The following is a 16,870-nucleotide window of genomic DNA, read 5'->3' on the forward strand; positions in this document are numbered from 1 at the left end:
CCAGGAGACGAGTGACAGCAGGATACTGGGGTGTAGAGAGCGACTCCAGGGGGGGCTTTTGGGGGGGGGGTTGTGGCTAACCAGCAGTTTCTTTGCTTTGGCATGTGTCGCTGTGCTCTGATCGTTAGTTTGTGATTTACCCAACAAGAGTGAAAAGAGAAGCTCAGTTGTTGAGTCATACTGACTTGATTGAAATGTGTGAACTGTTTGCACTGTAGCTGGGTGGGTGGGGGTGTGGGGGTGTGGGGGTGGGAGGGGGGAGTCGTGATCCGGGGGTTTGTACTTGCTGTAACTGTGTGTTGCTGTATATCTTCAAGGCTGGATTGGTTCTCTCTATTTGGCATGGTCAGTAAAAAAAAAACAAAAAACAGCTTGACTGGATTTCCACTTCCTGTTTGTCTTTTCTTGATGACTCAGCACATTTTTAAATCAGTACTTTATAGTTTCTGGACTATAAGGCCCCATTTACATGACAATGTTTTCACATGAAAAATAAGAAACAGCAAAAATAAGAACCAGTGCCCACTACTGGCCCAACATGAAAACTACATGGTTTTCAATGTTTTGCCATGTATGTGAAAAAGAACATAATTTTTCTAAATATTGCTGTGTAAATGCAAATCTTTTTTTAAATGAAAACACTTGAACTGGAGTGTAAACAGGACCTTCATTACACTTCTTTTAGTTGATTGTCCAGTAACTATGTATCAAGATATATTGATACATATCATCTGTGACCACTAGGAGTCACTGTATGACAACAGAATGCTGCTACCGCACCACAGAAAAACCTCCGGTACGACTGGAACAGCGTGAAAAACATCTCTTAACAGGAGAAAAATCAACAAAGCCACAATTTTAAGTAAAACTGGTGAAATGTGCAGCAGAAAGAGTTCAGAGTGTGAAAGAAACCTGTGAGTTCAGTTGCCACAAGGGCTAGGAAATTGTTGAAAAAAATAGTTTATTGTGCATTTTTATTCTTTAAATACTGCCATAAAAACACTATATTGATACACATTAAATCAGCCCATCAGAAAGTTGTATTTTCGAATTCATGGTAAATGGATTTCAGTGTGTTTTTACATCCCTTGAGCGCTTTGCACTGTTAATGGAACTGACCCGTTCACACTCATATGGAGGCATTAAATGTCATATACGAGTATTAAGCACTTCATGGTTTGTATCATATTTTCTGTCAGCTAGATTAAATAAAATACACATTAATATGAGCAAAACACTGACAGAAATGTTTCCAATATCACCAGACTCAGTACATTTTCATATTATTGTTTTTTCCTGTTGTAAGAAAAACTTACACACAGAACTCAGGTTAAAACTGTAATGTGCATCAATCACCACAAGAGGGAGACAGAAACACTGAACACACTTGAAGTTGATTGCAGTTATTTTTTTTTTAATTAATTGATCCAAGAGATGCCTTATATCCCTCACACAATTCAAAACAAAAGTGAAAATACTGCTGGCGCAGTGCTGCCACCTTGTGATGATGATGATGATGATGATGATGATTTTACATTCCAGATCCTGAACATAAACTCACCTGACAAAAAAGTACATTTGGTCTATAAAATAGCGAATTAAATCCAAACCTATTAGAGCAAAAGAACAAACGCGAGTGGGATGGTGGAGGAAATTCAGACCCACAACTATCCAAACACTGACAAAACCTGCTGTCCTTAAATTAAAAACACAGTAACACAACTTGTTTATAGGGAGTTTTATGTAAATAGTACTTCCAACACCTCTCAGCTAAGATATCACTTTTTTTTTTATTGCATTTTGATATGACAAAGTGCAATTACAAAGCAGTATGTGTCTGTGTTAGGGCTGCAGTAAGACGCTGGGCCTCACGCAGGTGCAGCCCACTGTGATCTCCTCCATCCCCAGCTGGAACTGGTGCTGCCTCCGTCTCCGCCTGGTCGGGAGGTTTTGTCGTGGTACTCTGCGGTGAGAGAAGTGGGAGGGCAGAAGCAAAAATAAGAGGCGATAAGCTATTTTAAGGTTAGTTTTACTTTTTATTTTAAACTTCACTCAACCACTGTCTGGAACAATTATAGCTTCCTTCCTTCTGATGGATCCTCAAACAGCAGAGGAAGACGGTCCCTCATATGAGGCCTCCAGAATGTCTACAGCCGCCCCTGGACTCTGAAACCGCACGCTGATGATAAAAGACTCCAGATTGCAACAACAATCTTCCAGCTTTGATTTCTCAATAAAAATGATCAGACATTCCTTCCCGTAAGTCCGAGATTAAAAACACTTCTGCAAACAATGAAAAGCGCGACCGCAGTATTCCAAATTAGGAGTTAATGCTTTCTGCTGAAAAGACGCCAGGCAGTGTTTTAACACCTGCAGTCAAAGCCGCCACATTCTTTCATCCAAAGTATTTCAGTAAGCAGCTGAGATTGCATTCATGTGCTCCCAGCGTGGTTTGTTTTCACACATCTGACAAAATCTGAATGAATATGCTTTTCAGGAATGTAAAAAGGCATAATAGAGAGATTTCTTTCCTGTCTGTTTGGCTGAAATCATGTGTTTATGTGGTTGTTTTGAGTGTAAAAGTTGTTTTTTTTCTACTTTGTTCATTCATTCACTGTGAATTAACAAATGTTATTTTGCTCAATTTTGTTTTTTGTGCAAAAAATTAAAGATAAACACATTTTTCATTTATGAAATACACTACAGATTCCAATAAATGACCACCACAACAACCAAAATTGAAAATGTGTACATCAAACACCTTGATAATTTTCTATTTCACATTTTATTTACAGAACAACAAAACATGATAGTAGGTAAAAATTGAGAGCTTGAAAGAAGTTTAAATGTCTTTTATCTTTTACTTATAGTGCCTTATATGGTGTTCAGCTCTGATCTTCCTCACACATCTTGAGTATTAAGATAAAACAGCAGGGACTCACATGTGCAGAACCAGGACTTGGTATTTGATGGGTCGGGCCTGCAGGCTGGCGGTCTCCCCTCCGCCCCGGGGGTCCAGGCAGCCCGAGGTCAGACACTGGGCCTGTGAGATCCGTCTGGGGATCCGAGACTCCACAAAGGAGTCTCTACAGAGGAAACCGCACGTTTAGTCGTGTTCAAACTCATGACCAGCATTAAAAACATGCCCCCGGGGCCGCCCCCCACCTGTAGGTCCAGGGTGTCAGGGACATGTTGGCGGCGATGGAGGAGGACGGGCTGGGGAATTTCATGACAGCTGAGGAGTTCAGACACAGGTTCACCATCCTCTGCCTCGCTCTCGGCGACCTCGGCGGCTTCTCGGAGGCGAGCCGGCCCGTCCTGGAGGCGTGCAGCAGCGAGGCCAGCGCCAGCAGGAGGGGAGCTCTCAGCACCTGAGGGACACACACACACACACACACACACACACTCCAGTCACCGGTCACACGAACACAGCTTCAAGCAGATTTAGTTAAAGCTTCCTGCTTATTTTGTGTATTTTATTCAGTCAGTGAATGTGTGACTGACACATCCATCCAGAATCATATTGAGGTGAGGTCAGTGCAGCTCAGTTCGGCCTCCCTGCTCCGTTCAAACATCTTCTCAGTTGATTCATTTCTCTCCCACCTGCGATACAAAACTATGAAAACTTAAGAAAAGAACTGTGGTGCAGAAGTTTTCTGAACTTTTTTGTATTCGATATACCTTTATGCAAATAAAGCATTGTATAGTAGGAAGGTAGCGCTGGATGACATGTAGATAATCTTATATAGAAACCATCTGAGACTTTAAATAAAGTGAAGTTTTAGTAATTCCAAAATGTTTCAACATATGCCATAATTTGAAAATTCTAGAAAAAGAAGTTACACACTTAAAAGTAGATGTCTTCAGATAGCCCTCCTGAGCGCGGCTTGGTAAATGAAAACCTTAGAAAAGGTCGAAGACTCACCAGCAGCATGACGGCGACGCCTCGGATGATGAGTCCAGATTCAACTGTGAGGCTCCTCTTCCTCTGCTTATATCTGCTCTCTGACTGTGTGTGTGTGTGTGTGTGTGTGTGTGTGTGTGTGTGTGTGTGTGTGTGTGTGTATTTGTAGCATTTCCTCTCTGACTGTATCTGATTACGATGATGTTGACTGTGCTTTTGTCCAAGTCTGTGTTTCTCTCTGTTGTTCTGCAGGCGTCTTCTTGTGTAATGAATTGTTTTACCACAGAACATAAAAAAAAAACAACAAAACACCAACATCAACAGAGAAAATTCCTGTTTTAGATTTAAAATTCAAAAGCTGCCGTTCCGTTTGCTTTTGGCCTCATTTCGACCTGTCAGAAAACGAAATAAAACTCTTTCATGTCTTCACACGTTCATCGGGCTGCAGAGATGAGTGAATGCTTTCCTTTGTCTCGGGTTTTTTTTCATGTTTCTGTTAAAATAATGCTGCATTTCCAAAAAAAAAAGCATTTTTTCAGCAAAAAAGAACAAAGCATAAATGTGAAAATGTGCAAAAGAAGCTTAAAAAGTTTGAGCTGTAACTGTAATAGTTTTTATTTATTAAGTCACCTGAATCTCTACATCTCTGTTTCACCTTTTTGAGAAGAAAAACTGAATAATTCATCAATTCACAACTATGTCAGTGTTCTTGTCTTTTTGTTGTGTCTTGTATGTATTATTTTTCTGATGATGCCTTGCGGCTTCAGTCGTTATTTTGCCCATTACAGTATTTAGAAATATTGAATTTGAAGTTTATTCCAAGATAACTTCAGTGAGGTTTTTATTTAATTATCCATTCATTTTGAGACAGATTCAACAAAATACAAATGAATTTTATTTCCATGTGGTCAAAGTTAAATTGACCAAAATTACTTTTTTTTTTCCAACAACTTATTGTTCTCCGAAAAGGTCAAAATTCTTTCCTGAGACTGTTGCTTCATTCTGATCACCACACGGAAATAATTTACTGCTGGAACAAACAAAAAAAGTGTTTTTATCTCTTAAGAGACGTTATTAACTTGGAATGGTTTAATTAAAAAAAATTGAAACAAAAATATAATAGTGAATCTTGAAGCATTGAATAATTACAGGCCAATCTTTAGTTTTATCCTTGAGTACATGACAGAACTGCAATTTGAAAGAAGTTGATTCAATACTTTCTGTCCATCGACTAAAGTAAAGCTGCAAAACGTTTAAAACTCAGTTATCAAAATAGGCTGAAATAAATTTAGATCTGCCTCATCCTGACCGATGGTATAATCTGGGTCAAACACAAGTAGCTGCACCTACACAGCCCAGACGCAATGTAGGTCGAGGAAACGCTGACAGGGGTTCTGGTAATTAATCGACACATCTTCAGCCAGTGATAAAATCTCCTGCCTTCATGTTTTTTATCTGAAATCTGGAGCACGACGCTGGTGGAGGAGAGGTTTCTCAGCTCCGCTGAGAAAGTGTGAAGCAGATCTGACAGAAATGTAAGAGACAGTTCCTTTATGGATGAGAGAATATTGGGCTTCATATACAAAACATTTTGCAAAAAAGGTGCTGAATTGCAGAATCGCATCAGATGAAAATACGGAGGATTTAAATGAGCGTTCACGACTGTGGGTCCCTGAGCGTGACCCTTGACCCCCATCAGCTCTCCGGAGAGAGTGAGCGCCGCATCCCAGGTAATGGTTAACAGTAACAGGTTGACAGCTGACGGAGCGTCCGTGGTGAGTGAAGCTGAACTGTACAGGGTGCAGACTGCAGCCGGCGGGGGGAAATGACTCAGCCGGGGGAGGTGAGGTCTGAGGTCGGCGCGGGAACCGGCAGCTTCTCGGTTTCGTCTTCAGTTTGGGACACGATACGCAACCGAAACCGAAAACCGATAATGTTTGATGCCCGAATGTGGCTTCAGATGATAAACTCGATACGATCGACTACGACATGGAAAGACCGGAAAAAGTGAGAAATTCAGAGTAATCGAATGACGGGATCTGTCCCACCCCCTTCACTGAGGCTTCAGGAAGAGCTCGCATGAGAAAGCAGCTGTTTCTAGGAAACGGCAGAGAAGATCCCCTGCTCTGCCGACCACTCGCCCTCTCACAGCACAGGGACGGGGCAGTGAAGGCTCCTCACTGTAGATAGGATAAAATACACTTAAATCGAGGGGAAACTTTAGAATTGTGCAAATTCTTGGAATGAAAGGTTATTAAACTGAGTCTGCACAATGCTGTGGCCTCTTTGACCGTTTACCTTCGCTCAGTGTTTAACTGAAAACCCTGCGATCCGGGACTGGATGATCAAAGATGATCAAAATTATGGCTGTAACGCAAACTGAGCAGGAACTATCGAGTAAAGAGTCGTCCCCACTCTTCTCTGATAAGTGGAGTAACTTAAATAAAGTAAACATGTCCATCTATTTTATATGAAAGATCGGCAGCACCAGGTTGCAGAATATCATCCTATATGTTGTTAGTGATTTCAACATGTGCAATGTATGTGAGAAAATGGTTAAGAATGATGTTCCCAGATAAAATCTCTTAAGTTTAAAGATCAAAGAAAAGTATGATTGAATTTGATTCATGAAAATTGTGCAAATAAAACCCGAGTGCTTTTTTAATTTTAAAAGTTTAAAAGTTTTTTAATATTAAATGATCAGTTGGGATTTAGCTTCTCTGACATCAACTAGAGTCAATTAAACTATTTCCTGATGCAGACGAACACACACTCACATTTGGGGTCATCAGTCAGTCATTCAGGCTCGCATGCATGTTTGTGGACTGTGGGAAGAAACTGGAGCAATCAAATCTATTTTTGATATGCAATACGCACGGAATCTACAAAAAAAGGCTTCTTCTTTCCCAAAAAAATCAGCTCTATTCATGTATTATTACGTTATAGGCTGTTTATTATTCCTTTAAAAAAGTAATATGGACTCGGTTCACTGGCAGTCACTGGACGTCAGACTGTCAGATGACTGAACAGCTCAGCCATGGAGCTGGAGGCTGAACCCCGACATGCTTTAAAAACAACTATTAAAATAAAACAGGCTCCGACTGTGGCGGCGTGTCGATGTCCCGTTAAATCCCTGAACGTTTTATTGGAAGACAATGTTTGGGCTCAAACTCCACCCACAAAATAAGAGCATCTGCTCACAAAATAACATTTTGACAGTAAGTCCTGACCTTTGGAGGAACAATCAGTCATCAGGTGAATAAAAAAACAGCCTGAACAACAAGTTTATAGTCAAGCAGGACACTTTATTTTGAATACAGTTAAATTTAACTCACAACAAGGTCACAACTATTTACAAATGTTGACACGAAGGTAGATTTTCTGCTATTCTTTATATAGAAAACAACCCAGCAGACACCGAGTGCACGTCGACTCTTCTTGTTTGTAGAGACGATGAAGCAAAAACCACCGAGGAACAGAGAGAGACGGGAAGGCGGGCGCTGCCGGCGCCGTCAGATGAGGAAGACGATGTCGTCGGCCACCATCACCTGGTTGTCGTCCTGCATGCGGGCCAGGGCGGCCCGGACCTCGGCCTCCGAGAAGCGCTCCCGCCGCTCCCTGTTGACGTCCTCCACGAGGGCCGCCATCTTCACCGACTGAGCGTGGGCGGACTGGAAGACGGCGAACAGCGAGGACTTGAACTCCTTCAGCCTGGAGGAGGAGGAGGAGGAGGAGGGGTTAGAGTCCGGGGAGCGATGGGGACGGCATCACGCTGAAGTCTGAGCCTCACCTCTCTGCGGACAGCTGGGCTGCTTCGGCCTGCAGCGTGGCGTCCATCGGCTCCTCCTGCGGCGGCTGTGACGGTTTCGGCGTTCCGGATTGAACTGGAGAAGAGAAAAACGTTTAAAGTGACAGAAACACGTTGATTCTTTAACAGTTTCTTTCAAATTTGGCTCTAAATCCAGTTTAAACGCGTCAGACACTCACTCTCAGGAACCTCCTGATCCTCGCTGAAGTCGTACGGGCTGTACGGCTCACTGCTCTGAGAACCACGGCGCCCCCTGCAGGACACAAACAGTCACTGACAGCCCGTCCCACTAAAACCAGCGTCCAAAACCCCCAGACGGAGACGCCACCTCTTCCTCTGGGTCTTCTGCGAGGGCTGCGTCTCCTCCGGCTCCTCGTCCTCTGATCCCTCGTCGCGCTCCTGCCGGGATCGCTTCTTCACCTTCTCCAGGACCTTCTTGAAGTAGGCGAACTGGACGAGCTCCACGGCAACCTCCGAGTCCTCCAGCTCCACCGCCTTGCTCATGCGCGCCTTGGCGTGCGCGGTGGCGAGACGGATGAGCGTCTCCAGGGTCCGGGCCGTCACCGGAGACGTCTGAGGAGGAGAGGATTCAACTTCACTGCAAGATAACACTCGTATGTAGACGCACGTGCGCGTGGGCGTGCGCGCTCACCCTGGCGATGTCCGCTCCCAGCTGCTCCTGGCTGCGCAGCCTGGAGTACTCCTCCGCGATGTGATTGGCCGCCTCCTGGGTGAGCACGGGCGAGACGGACTTGGCGATGTGGATGTACTTCCTCATGAACTCCTTGCTCACGACCTTATCCCTGAGGAGCAGCGACGCCGCGTCAGGGAATCGAACCCGGCGGGAGGAACGCCTGCAGTGATAAGGCCCGCCTACCTCTTCCTCTTGGAGCCGTGCAGCAGGTTGTTGTGTTTCTCGTAGACCTGCAGCTCCTCGTGCTCCTCCACCGCGGCGTCGGGGTCCTCGGTGGCCAGAACGTCGACGGTCCCGCCCAGCGCCATCGCTGAAAACAGACGCACACGGCGTGAGACTCCTCCTCCGGGCGCCTCGGCCGGCGGCGCGGCGCGGCGCAGCACCTGCTCCCTCCTGCTCGTGCGGGTCGCGGTAGCGGTGCATCCTGAGCACGTGGTCGGAGATCTCCCGGTCCTGCTCCGGGTCCATCTGGTCCAGCATGATGAAGAGCAGGTCGAAGCGGGACAGCAGCGAGTCCTGCAGGCCGATGTTCTCCATGGGGGTCTTGTACTGGTCGTACTGCGGAGGAGGAGGAAGAGGAGGAGGAGGAAGGTCAACGCTGCGTCAGATCCCCCTCAGATCGAACCTGAAGCCGGGTCCTCCGCTCACCCTGCCGTACACCGGGTTGGCGGCGGCGAGCACGGAGCAGCGGGCGTTGAGGCGGGCGTGGATGCCGGCCTTGGCGATGGTGACGCGGCCCTGCTCCATCACCTCGTGGATGGCCGTGCGGTCCATGTCGGACATCTTGTCGAACTCGTCGATGCACACCACGCCGCGGTCGGCCAGCACCATGGCGCCCGCCTCCAGGCGGCGCTCACCTGTGAGAGGAGGGAAGGAAAACTTTAAGATCTGAACCACTCTGAGCGTTAGGCAGCAGCGGCGGCGGCGAGTCGACGCACCCGTCTCCTGGTCGGTGGTGACGGCCGCGGTCAGGCCGACCCCGGACGAGCCGCGGCCCGTGGTGGGGATGGCTCTGGGCGCCGTGTGCAGCACGTAACGCAGCAGCTGAGACTTGGCCACCGAGGGATCGCCTGGGGAGGAACGACACGACTGTTACGCCTCGGAGCCGGACGGAGAAAGGACCACCCGCCCGGGCCGCCGCCGCCGCCGTACCGATCAGCAGAACGTTGATGTCGCCTCGGATCCGGGAGCCGTTCTCCAGAACCTTCTCCACGCCGCCCAGCAGCATGCACAGGATGGCCTTCTTGATGTACTCGTGTCCGTGGATGCTGGGAGCCAGAGAGCGAGCCAGCTGATCGAACACGTCCTGCACGGGAAAAAAAAAACCAGTTCAAATCTGAGTTTTGTTTCAGAAAGTAAGAGACAAGCAGAGACAGAATGCGCCTGAAACGTCAGATCTTACAATGGAGCGGCTCTGGCTGAAGTTCCTGATCTTGGCCACGTCTCCGGCGGAGAAGTGCGGCGAAACCTCTTTGCTCATCTGCTTGACGTTGCAGGCGATCATGATGGTCCTGAAGGAGTTTAAACATCATGAGGAAGAACAAAGGTCGTCTCATAACACGGTTAAACTCGGCTGAGGGAGCTCCGCCTCACCTGAACGTCCCCGAGGTGAAGCCCCCCTTCTTCCCGGGGAGGCAGCGGTACGTCCCCACCACCTGCACCCGGTCCCCCGGTTTGACCACGTCCACCAGGTCGTTGTCCAGGATGATGTCGACGGAGCGGGGCAGCTGCCCGGCGGGGGCTTTCTCCGGCATCTCCTGCACCGTGATGGTCTGGTGGTCCTTGTAGGTGGACAGACCGAACTCCGTCTCCAGAGGGTTGTTCTCCTCGTCCTGAGGGGGGGGGCAGTGTAAGTAAATACTTAAAACTTCTAAAGCTGATGGTTACACATCTGACAGACCCGGGTACCTTGGTGGGGTAGAGGGCGGTGGAGGGGAAGGCGTCCAGCGAGGTCATGTCCGTGTATTTCCTCTCCATGGTCTTCTTGGTGGCGGGACAGTAGTGAACGCTGCGCACCACTTTGGGCCGAACCAGAGAGCCTGCAGAAGAAACACAGCAGGGGAAATGAATCAGCGCGGACAGGAAGCGTCTTCATGGAACCGGGAGATGCGGTCGCGGAGATGCTCCCTCACATTTAGTGATGATGCCCTCCACACACACCATGCTGCCCAGCAGTCTGGAGGTGAGGGTCCGGGGGGACACGTGCTTGGATCCGAAGCTCCCCTCCAGCCCGACGAAGAACTCCTCGTACTGCTTGGCGTACGTGGCGTCCACCGAGGCGACCAGCTCCTTCAGGGCACGCTGGAAGGCCAGCAGCTCCTCGAAGGCATTGTTCATCAGCCTGGGAGCAAACAGGAAAGTCTTTCAATAGGATCACTGGAGAGCAAGTGTATATATTTTAGTGGAGCATCAACCATTAGGGGGCAGCACACTGTTAAAGGAGAATCAGGACATTAACTATTTGTTTGTTTTATTGTTGTACCAAGCAAAATAATGGAAATGTGTGTTTTGATTAAAGAATTTTAAGATTATCCTGCTATTTTTCTTTACCTAATGAGCCTTAGACAAAGACCCCCAGATTGCTCCTGTCCGACCCCCACATTTTCATTTACTTGATTAAATTCTCTGAAACTGCGCGTTATATTCTGACACCGTGACCTCCCGGTACACACATACACACACACACACATCGGGCTCTCCTCTTACTTTGCAGCCCGGACGTCGTTGCGCCTCCTCAGGTCGTTGATGTTGACGATGAGCCGGGCTTTATTCTCACTGATCATGTCCCGCACTTTGCTCTGGTAGATGCCCTGATCTTGCTGCAGAAGCCACAAAAACAAGGAAAACAACATTTCACCAGACTGTGGGCATTTCTGCCTAAACTACGTTCTGTCACTGAAACACATCAAGCGTTAGCTTCTTTTGTTACAGCCTCATGGCTTCTCTTCTTCCATTAGTCTTTAAAGGCAGAAAAATATAACTTACGTCGTCGTCCAGAAAGTCCAGGTAGTCCCTCTGAGCCTCGCGCATCTCCTGGTCGTCCACCACGTCAGTCGCCATGATGTCTGTCTCTTTATTTTCTGATAAAACACTTTCTAAAGTATCGCCGCGTTTCCTCCGCAGTCCGCTTCACCGCCGTCGAGCCGCAGGACTGATGGGATTTCGCGCCACTGCGTGTCCCTCGAGCGCAGCGTCCGACCCGATTGGTTTAGACAAGCCGGCGTCATTTGCATATTGCCCGGGTAAATTCCGAGCTGACCAATAAGGATTAGTGTGACGTAATTGAGGCACGCCCACCTGAAGAATTCCCGCGAAAATAGCAGGAAGAGGCGGGGCGAGGGAAGCTTTATGTTTATGGACTTTTTTTTCCAGCAGATGGAGACAAAAAGCGGATTTAAATAACGACAACTCGGTAGATGATGGTTAAAATATTCCAAATAACAAAGCTGTTTTTTCAGCACCTCAAAAAACATAATTTTTTTCATTTATTGCATTTCTGTCAGTCTTTTTACACATATTTCCTGTTGATACCACGACATGGATACATTTGCGATGCAGACGTAGAGGGGATGTTGTTTACAGTTTCAGACGGCAGGTGGGGATGTGTGTGCAGAATTAAAAGTGCAACAGTTGCCAACATTTGTTCTTAATTTATCATCGCCATTAAAATGATGTGTCATTTTCATGTCTGTGGATCATGTCAACATGATTAAAAACAACTGATCAATCATTATCATCAAGTGTCTGGATGATTATGTGGACTATAAAATACATTTTTCTGAGAAAAAAAAAACTAATTTAGAACTTTTATTGAAAATAACAGTGTGAACAGGGGCGTTATATTTCCAGTTAGGGTCACAGACTGAGGAATAATGTGATCTTTGGCCTTTAAGAAGCTGATCGCGCGCTTTGTGGGCGTTTCTGTTCATTTTTTAAAACCCCGCCCACATTTTCCACTTCTCCAGGCTCTGGTGTCAGCTCAGCTGAGATTTTTCCTCCACCGCTGACCTTCCTGGACATCACCTTCATCCCCAGCATGTGACAGCCAGCTCCATCTGCAGGGAGGATGGTGTGACACACACCCACACACAAACACACTCTCATCTTCGTTTGTGAAGATCACCCCCCCGCCGAGGTCCACAGGTGTTCAGGCAGCAACAACAGGTGAGCTGATGATTCTCTTGCCTCCTCTCAAACGCTGACAGTCACTTTTAAGATGTGCAAAACGCATTTCTGCACTGGATGTTGTCGATTCATGTTTTTTAAGTCAAAATCAATGTGTTGAAAGTGACATTTGACTTTATTTTGTGCAAGAAAATCCCAAATAGACGTTTTATCCCACCACAAAATGATAAAACTCTTTATGTATAGTTGAGAGTGGATGTAAAAAATATTGCTTTTGTCACAACAAACAATCCAGCATGGGACTCGTGCAGGACACACCCTTCAACCTCCTCCTGCTCTTGAAAACACACACACACGCACATGCACCTGGTCCATCTCACTTCATATGACACGTGTTGGAATTAAGTTCACTAAACAGATGAAGCCAAAAGATATTATGTTTATTTTAAGAAGCTTGTGCTGTAAAAGAGGTCAGGGTGTCACTCCACAGCAGCCTGGGGGCTTCAGCAGGGGTCCTGAAGCTGTGTGGGCGATAGGTGTGTTTTCTCACATCATGCGTGGTTGTTGGTCTTCTCCTGAAAGGTGCTCATTTACTCTGCAGCAACAATGCTCTGTGCATTCCTCTGGGTGCTTGGACCAGGCCGATGGGCACAGGTTTGGCTACATATTTGTGTTTCCGGCGTGCGTGACGCATGCAGAGAAGAATGAGTGTGTTGGCTTTAACATAGATCTGCATGTGGTGGATCGCAGTGTGCCAACGGATGCGTCACCAAACTACAGGATCTGCATCCTCCTGGTTGAGTTTGAACCGTCACACAGTTACCTACACCAGCAGTGTTTTCAGGGCTTGCAAAACCAGTCTCGGTGTGTTAATCTGTTCAGTAGAAATTCCCACAGCCTGATCCTTTCTGCTTTGCTTGAGGCTTTATTAACTCTCTCTCCCGGTTTTCATCCCCATCAGCTCACGTTACACTGAGACTTCGCTTTCTTTTGATTCTCCTTCATCCTGTCCCCACTTTCCCTCGGAGGGCAACGCCGATCCCAACTGACTATAGGCGAACCGCAGGTTACACCCTGGATACACACTCTGATTCATGAATACAGGCAATTTAGAGACAGTAATTAAAAGGGAGGAAACTCACACACAAAACATGTAGACATGTAGACACTGAGAGCTCCCCTACTGGACTCAAACTGGGGATTAGACAAAATGCTAAGTAGGTAGTTTTACTCATAAGTACAGTTGGAACTGAGTTTGCACTTGATTTAGATTATTATTCAAGACTTAAGCTAATGTAGCTAAAAAGTTTTAACTTCCTGCAAAACTAAATGTATAGTTAAAGCAAGAGATGAACTTTGAGTGTAAATATTGTAGACATTTAAATTATTTCAATGCCAGCTGCCTGTCATTCACTTACATGAAGTTTTTTCCAAACTGCTCTCCAGACACAGCATCCGACAGTTAACTCCGAATAGGCTGGGTAAAAGGCAGAGACACCAGTTGACTTGAAATAGTTGTTTAGTAAATCGTTAGTGTGTGACTGTCTGCAGTGGAAGCAGAACATAAGAACAACTCTCAATACAGTAGATTAAACTAAATTTTCCATTGTATTTGAACAAAGTGTGGATTACTGCTTTAATGGAATGACTTGGATCTGTTCCTAATACCAGTGCTCTTTCTCTTGCCCCACTCGGCCTCACGTTTGAAGGAGCAGCCTCTTTGATAACTTTATTTCTCTGTCTTTCCTTCAGAGTCTCATCAAACCAAGATGGCCGACGTCCTGCAGCGACTCAGCACTGTGACCCTGAGCGTGAAGCACCTCAGTCGCCTCCCTCCTCTCACGGACCTCGTCCCCTCGTCCCTGCCGGCGCCCGGCCGGACTGTCGCCGCCTCGCAGGTCCCCAGCCTCTTCCGGGAGCCCTACATCCTGTCGGGCTACCGGCCCGTCAGGCAGGACTGGCGCTGCTACGTCCTCAGCCTCTTCCAGCGGCACAACGAGTCCCTCAACGTGTGGACCCACCTGCTGGCGGCGCCCGTCCTGCTGCTCCGCTGGTGGGCCAACGTGGGCGCCCTGGGGTACACCTTGGACGCCGCCTCTCTGCCCCTGAGCCTCTTCTTGCTGTCGTCCTTCACCTACCTCTGCCTGAGTGTGACGGCACACCTGCTGCAGTCTCACTCCGAACGTGCGCACTACTTCTTCTTCTTCCTGGACTACGTTGGCGTCGCTCAGTACCAGTACGGCTGCTCTCTCGGCCATTATTTCTACACGTCGGAGGCGGCGTGGAGGGAGAGCGTGGGGCTGCTGTTTCTACCCGGCGCCGCCTTCTTCGGGTGGCTGTCCTGCGCCGGCTGCTGTTTCGCCAAGTCCAGGTACCGCCGGCCTTACCCACCGCGGCGCAAAATCTGCCAGCTGATCCCCACCAGCCTGGCGTACCTGCTGGACATCAGCCCCGTCGCCCACCGCCTGCTCACCGCCTCCTGGGCGGACGAGCCCTCGCTGCCCTTCCACGCCCTGCAGGTGGCGTGCTTCCTGCTGGCGGCGCTCTTCTTCTCCTGCCCCATCCCCGAGCGCTTCTTCCCGGGCCGCTGCGACTTCGTGGGCCAGGGCCACCAGATCTTCCACCTGTTCCTGTCCCTGTGCACTGCGTTCCAGCTGGAGGCGCTGTTCAGGGACTACGCCAGGCGCAGGGACGCCGTGCTGGAGGTGTTTGGAGAGCGGCAGCTGTGGTGGGCCTGCGTTTCCTTCCCGATACTCTTCGTATGCTGCATCCTGACCGCTTCGTTCACCATGAGGCACGTCGGTAAGAAGCTACAGAGCAGACAGGAGCAAGGCAAGTCTTCATAAGAGCTGCAGCGCTCCACAAATTCAGTGTATTGAAAAGTCACAATAACTATAATATTAAAATGAGGCTAATGTTGTTTTTAAATTCTGTTTGTATTAAAAATAATAATTATGCAATAAAATATTTTGAATAACTTCCAGTCTTGTACTGTTATCTGAAATAATCCACAAACCACATTCAGTTCAAGACATCCTCAAGGTTCAAACATTCAGTGTGTCACTCTTTCACTACGTGGCTGAACCTGAATGAAAAGGACAATCCGAACTGAATTGTTGGTGGCATTAGACGAGGCAGCCAGGCAGGATTTGTACATTACAGAGAGATGAGTTTGATATTTGAACATGGAGACAAAAGAGCATCAGTTAGAGGAATCCTGCTATAGTCAGCTGTGTGTGTTGACACCACTGCTCTGCATGAACACTTGACCACACTTTTTTTTTTTTTTTTTTTTTCAATTTCACTCTAAAAACTCTGGAACAATGTGTGATTCAACCAAAACAGACTTTTCTTTTTTAATAGAACTCGATTTGGAGGCTGGGTTGCATGTGGTTGTCATATGAAGTGTTGCTCAACGAGCAATAAGACCTGCTTCTACCAGAAAAAACAGGCATCTTTAATCAAAATTCAGATCTACCCATCAACACAAGTCTCCTATACAACACACGTTTGAATCTGTTCGAGTCACTGAAAAAAAACTCCTCTTTTTCATGTTTTAACTAAAATAATGATTCCCAGAGATTTGCTCGAATCCGCCACTTCAGCCACTTTTACGTAATCTGATTGGGGACTGTTGTGCTCTTGTGCAGCTCCGCTGTTCTGCATGAAAAGGTGAAATAGAGGCTTCATTGTTGTTCCTGTTAAGCCGGCTGCGAGGAAAGAATCTCTGCCAAAACAAATACAAAGGAGAGAACTCGTAATGCTGAAGCTGGTGTGTTAGTAGTTTTCTCTTTGATGTAAAAAGTTGGAAAAGTACTTCAAATCCAACTGTACTAATTAAATTATTTTCTTTTTTGTGTGTAGATGCTTCAGTTTAGCATCTTTCCATAGTCATATATCTGAGCTATGGGTGATTGTCATCTGTGATTTTTCTTTTTTTTAAGCCATAATAGAAAAAAATGGCACATTGCAAAAACAGTGCTTATACATTCATGTAGTTTTTCTAGAAAAAAGCCTAAAAACACCATATCCATACAGTCCAAAGCACAACAGTGGTCCTAAAAATGAATGTAAAAGATTTATCTTTCAAGACTTGATGTATCATAGCAGCCACCACCAAAATCATCCATTACCTCCCAGACCGTAAAAACCCTAAATGCCCAAAGATTCTTCACATCCCTCCATCTTTTGTACTACTTTATCCAATTCAGCGCTGTGGTGCTGCAGTCAGTCAGGGGAGAGGCAGTGGGGTCAAACAAATGGTCCTAGGGCCAAAACAATGTCTAATCCAGTCGACAGGATGATTTCTCTTCATGGAAAAAATGGCCAAAAAAGAAAA

General features: G+C 46.8%; 3 protein-coding genes and 1 long non-coding RNA gene across 4 annotated transcripts; 2 read left to right on the forward strand and 2 right to left on the reverse strand.

Annotated features, from left to right (window-relative positions):
* Positions 1-45: 45 nt before the first annotated feature.
* On the forward strand, positions 46-379 carry LOC115401996 (uncharacterized). The gene is made up of 2 exons (XR_003933057.1): positions 46-222; positions 256-379. It is a non-coding gene; the product is annotated as an uncharacterized LOC115401996 (long non-coding RNA).
* Positions 380-1,586: 1,207 nt separating this feature from the next.
* il17a/f3 (interleukin 17a/f3) lies at positions 1,587-3,583 on the reverse strand. The gene is made up of 4 exons (XM_030110527.1): positions 3,505-3,583; positions 3,166-3,371; positions 2,943-3,086; positions 1,587-1,963 (listed from the first exon to the last, which is right to left on the reverse strand). The coding sequence occupies exons 1-4, from the start codon at positions 3,520-3,522 to the stop codon at positions 1,843-1,845; spliced, it is 489 nt and encodes a 162-aa protein (XP_029966387.1). The 5' UTR covers positions 3,523-3,583; the 3' UTR covers positions 1,587-1,842.
* A 3,612-nt stretch (positions 3,584-7,195) lies between these two features.
* On the reverse strand, positions 7,196-11,541 carry mcm3 (minichromosome maintenance complex component 3). Its single transcript, XM_030110912.1, has 16 exons — positions 11,392-11,541; positions 11,113-11,225; positions 10,539-10,747; positions 10,315-10,445; positions 10,000-10,238; positions 9,809-9,917; positions 9,559-9,712; positions 9,345-9,476; positions 9,055-9,263; positions 8,790-8,964; positions 8,590-8,716; positions 8,365-8,515; positions 8,041-8,285; positions 7,892-7,965; positions 7,695-7,788; positions 7,196-7,615 (listed from the first exon to the last, which is right to left on the reverse strand). Exons 1-16 carry the CDS (start codon positions 11,464-11,466, stop codon positions 7,417-7,419), a joined length of 2,436 nt encoding a protein of 811 aa, XP_029966772.1. The 5' UTR covers positions 11,467-11,541; the 3' UTR covers positions 7,196-7,416.
* Positions 11,542-12,383: 842 nt separating this feature from the next.
* paqr8 (progestin and adipoQ receptor family member VIII) lies at positions 12,384-15,503 on the forward strand. Its single transcript, XM_030110227.1, has 2 exons — positions 12,384-12,570; positions 14,284-15,503. The coding sequence occupies exon 2, from the start codon at positions 14,301-14,303 to the stop codon at positions 15,375-15,377; it is 1,077 nt and encodes a 358-aa protein (XP_029966087.1). The 5' UTR covers positions 12,384-12,570; positions 14,284-14,300; the 3' UTR covers positions 15,378-15,503.
* Positions 15,504-16,870: the final 1,367 nt, after the last annotated feature.

The sequence above is a fragment of the Salarias fasciatus genome, chromosome 15 (genome assembly GCF_902148845.1).
Source record: "Salarias fasciatus chromosome 15, fSalaFa1.1, whole genome shotgun sequence".
Lineage (NCBI taxonomy): Eukaryota > Metazoa > Chordata > Actinopteri > Blenniiformes > Blenniidae > Salarias > Salarias fasciatus.

Coding starts and splice junctions, on each gene's coding strand:
- il17a/f3 (XM_030110527.1), bottom strand. Junction 3,087..3,165: donor CTGACACCCTGGACCTACAG/GTGGGGGGCGGC, acceptor TTTCCTCTGTAG/AGACTCCTTTGTGGAGTCTC. Junction 1,964..2,942: donor CAAGTCCTGGTTCTGCACAT/GTGAGTCCCTGC, acceptor CTCTCACCGCAG/AGTACCACGACAAAACCTCC.
- mcm3 (XM_030110912.1), bottom strand. CDS start 11,466: ATGGCGACTGACGTGGTGGACGACCAGGAGATGCGCGAGGCTCAGAGG. Junction 9,918..9,999: donor TTCACCTCGGGGACGTTCAG/GTGAGGCGGAGC, acceptor AAACTCCTTCAG/GACCATCATGATCGCCTGCA. Junction 9,264..9,344: donor CACCACCGACCAGGAGACGG/GTGCGTCGACTC, acceptor CTCCTCTCACAG/GTGAGCGCCGCCTGGAGGCG.
- paqr8 (XM_030110227.1), top strand. CDS start 14,301: ATGGCCGACGTCCTGCAGCGACTCAGCACTGTGACCCTGAGCGTGAAG.